The 5154-nt window shown below is 32.1% G+C and overlaps 1 protein-coding gene across 2 annotated transcripts; it reads left to right on the plus strand.

Moving 5' to 3' along the window:
- On the plus strand, positions 755-4775 carry LOC109232249 (sugar transporter ERD6-like 16). Of its 2 annotated transcripts, none has more exons than XM_019397942.1 (17): positions 755-1120; positions 1345-1407; positions 1513-1602; positions 1709-1768; positions 1876-1941; positions 2057-2122; positions 2267-2342; positions 2623-2687; positions 2774-2947; positions 3042-3126; positions 3205-3251; positions 3344-3406; positions 3488-3547; positions 3635-3688; positions 3763-3822; positions 4086-4200; positions 4325-4775. In XM_019397942.1, exons 1-17 carry the CDS (start codon positions 935-937, stop codon positions 4438-4440), a joined length of 1446 nt encoding a protein of 481 aa, XP_019253487.1. In that variant the 5' UTR covers positions 755-934; the 3' UTR covers positions 4441-4775. The 2 variants fall into 2 exon arrangements, with proteins under 2 accessions (XP_019253487.1, XP_019253488.1); XM_019397943.1 differs by having other exon boundaries at positions 1029-1120; positions 1264-1407.

Consider the following 5154-nt stretch of genomic DNA (forward strand, 5'->3'; position numbering starts at 1 on the left):
TCTTTTAACAGACACTTTAAAAGTTATCTTTTAGAGACCGTTTGGATTAGCAGATTTGAAATAGATGATAAGCATTAGGTGCTGAAAAACATTTTTAAGTGCTGAAATTAATTTAATAAATAAGCAGTTACGTGTTTGGATATATAAATAATACGTAAAAAAGTGCTGATAGTTAAACTCTTTTTTCTGTTTAAATGACTTAATAACCTAAGAACTGTTTACATAATTTCTTCAAAATTTTAGATTCCAAAGCAATTCAACTACAAAATATTCTATTTGTCATTTTATTTTAAATACAATTGTGATTAAATACGATAATTTTTATGATAAATATAATTTATTTTATGATAAGCATATAATCATAAATACACCAACAAAATTCAAGTCTAATTAACGTAAATTTAGGTAAATTTCGAACATGCTGTTGTAATAAAATTAGGTTAGATAAAGTCCTGAATTTCAAAAATTACCAAAATAGCAAAAAAACCAAAAAAAGAAATCCAAATCCTAACGTACCAAAAATTCCAGTTGCATATGAACAGCAACAAAATGAGCTGATACGATCACACGTCAGTGACAGCTTTAATCCCACATGAATCCTAATCTTCTCCAATTTGTTTACAGCTTTTGTCTCAAATATCTTTTTTTCTTTTTTATCATTATATAATCCCAATCATTGATATGAAGTACATAAAGTTCTCAAAAATATCTATCTTTGCCCCTCTACTGCATGCATATAAATACCTACCAAAATTTCACTCTTTTTCTCAACACATAAGAACTGAACAAGCAAAAATCCTTTGTGTTCATTACACTCAAAAAACCATCTTGAGTTCTTGAGTTTTTTCTCTTTTATTTAAGAGGAAAAACAAAAGAACAAAAAAGAAAAAAAAAAAACCACCCCCTTTGTTTAATTTGTCTACATTTTTCAAGAATGGCAATTGATGAGTGCAAAGATATTGAAAATGGGCTTGAGAATTTGGAACAACCTTTTCTTGAAAATGCTAAAATTCTTGATTCTGATGATGAAGAATTAATTAGTAAGGAAAATGGATCCATTGGAATGGTTTTGTTAAGCACTTGTGTTGCAGTTTGTGGTTCTTTTGAATTTGGATCATGTGTAAGTATTTCTATTTTCCTTTTGATGTTCTTTCTTTTTTTTCAGTAAAGGGAACAGGAAAAATATTTGTTTTTTTTTTTCTCTTTTCTAAAACGATTTATTAACTGGTTTTCCTTTTTTTTTCCTTTTGTTTTTTTGGTCAGGACCATGAAATTTTAAAACAAAAAACATCTAAAGCCTAAGAAAAAAAAGGTTTGTTTAGCTTAAGTTAATGTTTTTTGCAGGTGGGATACTCAGCACCTACACAATCTGAAATTAGGAATGACTTGAATTTAACACTTGCTCAGGTTTGCATTTTTTTACATTCTTGATAAAGATTCTCTCTTTTTTCTGTTTTTTTTTGTGTGGAGAAATTTAAAACTAAAGCTAATTTTTTTTATTTGTTTTTGCAGTACTCCATTTTTGGTTCCATCATCACAATTGGTGCCATGATTGGAGCTATCACAAGCGGCAGAATTGCAGATTTCATTGGTAGAAAAGGGGTATGTAACTATTACGAAAGAAACCAGAAGAAAAAAAAAAAAAAATAATAATAAGCATTTAAATAGCAAAATTAATGAGATTTTGGTTTTCTCTTTTTGGGAACAGGCCATGAGAATGTCAGCTATTTTCTGTATCACAGGATGGCTTGCTGTCTATTTTTCCATGGTATGAATCTTTATGCAATTTTTGTTTTTATTAAAAAAAGTTTGAAAAGAATTGACTCTTATAATTAGATCTCCAAATAATTATTTCTATGTTTGGTTATGATGCAGGGAACTTTGACACTTGATGTGGGAAGATTCCTCACAGGATTTGGCATTGGAATATTCTCTTATGTGGTAAATATTTAAAATTTTCTCTTTTTTCCACTCTCGGCTTACTAAAATAAATTCAAGAATTATTAAAATCTTGGAATATTACTGAACCCTTTTAATTTCTTGGTAAATTAACCAGGTACCTGTGTTTATTGCTGAAATAGCTCCAAAGGATCTCCGTGGAGGATTGACAACAATTAATCAAGTAAGAAAACCAAAATTGTAGTACTTAATGAAATTTTAATCAAGTCAAAAAATTTAAATAGAAAAATAAATTTAAAAAATGGTAAAAGTAAGATATAATTATAAGTTGTGGGGTTCTGACTTTTGTAGTTTGTTCTGTCTGCAGCTTATGATTGTTTGTGGTGCATCAGTTGCATATTTACTAGGAACAGTTATATCATGGAGAAATCTTGCTTTAACTGGTAATTCTTGAATTATTTCATAAATATTAAAAAATTGAAGTTGATTTGAATAGAAGGGTTGCCTTGGAGCAACTGTAAAGTTGTTTCCGTATCTTCGTGTGACCTATATGTCACGGTTTCGAGCCGTGGAAGCCGCCACTAATGCTTGCGTTAGGGTAGGATGCCTATATCACACCCCTTGGGGTGCGGCCCTTCCCCGGATCTCGCATGAACGCGGAATGCCCTTTTTCTTTATTTGAATACAGAACAGACGAGGACTAATTAATTGTTTCATTTGTAGGAATTCTACCATGCACTTTCTTGTTAGCAGGTCTATTCTTTATTCCAGAATCTCCAAGATGGCTGGTGAGTTTTCAACATAATATGAATTATTCAAGTTTCATCATCATGATTGAACAAAGTTTAATAAATATATGGTAATTAAATTGCAGGCCAAAGTAGGTCTTGAGAAAGAATTTGAAGTGGCATTAAGAAAACTTCGCGGTAAAGATGCGGATATCTCTCTTGAAGCTGCTGAAATCCAGGCTTATGTTGATACTCTTCAAACCCTCCCTAAAGCTAGAATCTTTGACTTATTCGGTAGCAAATACATTCGATCTGTGATCGTAAGTCATTTCCTTAAAATGTCCTAAATATTATGCATTTTGAAGAACTTACACTGAGCTAATATTCTTGAAATTCTTCAACTTTTTATTCCAGATTGGTATTGGATTGATGGTATTCCAACAGTTTATAGGAATAAATGGTATTGGTTTCTATGCTAGCCAGACTTTTGAGTCAGCAGGTAAATGTGCCTTTCAGCTTAAACTGTGGCAAAGAAGATCTCAAATACTTTGACTAATAATGTGAATGAAAAATGCAGGACTTAAAAATAGCAATATTGGGACTATTGCCTATGCCATAGTTCAGGTTTGTAAATCTTGATAACTTGCTAAAACTGAAAAAATCTCAATAGAGTGAAAATTTGGATCACTAACATTCTATTCTTGTTATTTTGACAGGTCCCTATTACTGTAGTTGGGGCATTTTTGATGGATAGATCAGGAAGAAGGCCACTTCTTATGGTATATTTACATTTTACAAAAGGGCACTGAATGAAATCTTTGACGATAGATCGCTGAAAAGAGTTGTTTCATTGTTTTCAGGTGTCAGCAACAGGGACATTTATTGGTTGTTTTATGACTGGAGCTTCTTTCTATCTAAAGGTAACTTACTGAACTCAAAAAATGTCAATCAGTTAACGAAAGTTTTGGCTTCATATTTTAATAATCCATGTTCTTTTTGTTAATCAGGGAAATGGCATCTTACTTGAATGGGTTCCAATTCTAGCTGTATCTGGTGTCCTGGTAAATCTTCAATTGCCATATGATATTTTTACTCCCATTCTTGTGAGAATGTAAGTCTATATTCTACTTCACAGGTGTATATATCCGCGTTTTCAATTGGAATGGGAGCAGTTCCGTGGGTTATTATGTCAGAGGTAATTCAGTCCGCTGCTTTGTTTTTGTGTACTAGCAGAAGAACCGTGTTCAAGTAGTGTTCCATCCGTTACATATTATTCAATATTGGTTGATTAGTCTGAGGTTATTGACATGAGCTTGAACTCGATATACATTTTATTATATCAAATCCTGGAAAGAGTGAAGCTACTTTCGATGGATCCTTGATCACTTCAATGCATACATTGTATAAGCAATGTCTTTAAAAAATCAGTTTACTTAAATTTGTGCTATTATTTTGCAGATTTTTCCGATTCATGTAAAAAGTGCTGCTGGAAGTCTGGTAGTGTTAGTGAACTGGTTGGGCGCGTGGGCGGTTTCCTTCACTTTCAGTTTCCTCATGGCCTGGAGTGCCACTGGTAAAGAGAAATTTCCATCAACTCTGCATATATGTGAACTGTCACACCCTTAAGAATTTCCTTTTAACTGAATTTTTAATTTGTTTTTTTTCTTTTTCTTTTTTTTTTTTTTTGGAATTTTCAGGTACATTTATGCTATATGCTGGGTTCTGTGTACTCACTATACAATTTGTAGCAAAGGTAGTGCCAGAAACAAAGGGGAAAACATTGGAGGAAATTCAGGCCATCATTAATTCTTGAACGTGGGAAACAAGAATATGAAAGTACGTAGATGCACATACTCATGACTGGAAATTTTACAATGTAGTTTAGTCAACTAGATGAGCGGATGGCATGCATAAATCGAGAAATGGTTCAAATTTTTTGACGATGGAAAAATGGAACCTTCCCTCTCAGAACCAAATTGGATCCGCCAAGAAGAGGGGAATTCAACAGTGTAGATTTTATTCTAGGTTTTGTAGCAAATGAATTGTTTTGATCTGTTGTTGTATTGTATCCAAAAAAAAAAAAAATGTTGTTCAATGAAAGATGAATTTAAAAGCTGCATTCAGAAGAAAAACAAAACCATTTCTTGATCCTGTTTTAGCACAATCATTTGTTGGACTACTCACTAAGTATTGGATTTTAGTGCTTTAGTCCAATGCCAAAGCCATATAGATACGCCACTGTGGTTTAAACTAAAAAAGAATTTATCCACAGTTTGTATTTACACCAAACTAATCTATCTAGCTATATTATATTAAAAGCACAAAAACTTTAGCGAAATGTGTTAGTCTTTTTTACCCTTAAAAAATATGCTTCATATTGGAGAAAACAATAATTTAGTTATGTTTCTAACTTTTAGGACTTCAAAATTAGTTAATGTCACGACCCAAAATCCCTCCGAAGGAGCTTGCACCTAGTCTCTAAAACTAGGTAAGTCTAACACATACCGAAATGATAACAGTTTCTACT

Source organism: Nicotiana attenuata, chromosome 9 (assembly GCF_001879085.1).
Source record: "Nicotiana attenuata strain UT chromosome 9, NIATTr2, whole genome shotgun sequence".
Classification (NCBI taxonomy): Eukaryota; Viridiplantae; Streptophyta; class Magnoliopsida; order Solanales; family Solanaceae; genus Nicotiana; species Nicotiana attenuata.

What these genes read in the sequence shown, in the direction of transcription:
- LOC109232249 (XM_019397942.1), top strand. Translation starts at nt 935, where the DNA reads ATGGCAATTGATGAGTGCAAAGATATTGAAAATGGGCTTGAGAATTTG. An exon ending in TGAATTTAACACTTGCTCAG is followed by an intron (nt 1,408 to 1,512) that starts GTTTGCATTTTT and finishes TTGTTTTTGCAG; the next exon opens with TACTCCATTTTTGGTTCCAT. An exon ending in GAAGAAGGCCACTTCTTATG is followed by an intron (nt 3,407 to 3,487) that starts GTATATTTACAT and finishes CATTGTTTTCAG; the next exon opens with GTGTCAGCAACAGGGACATT.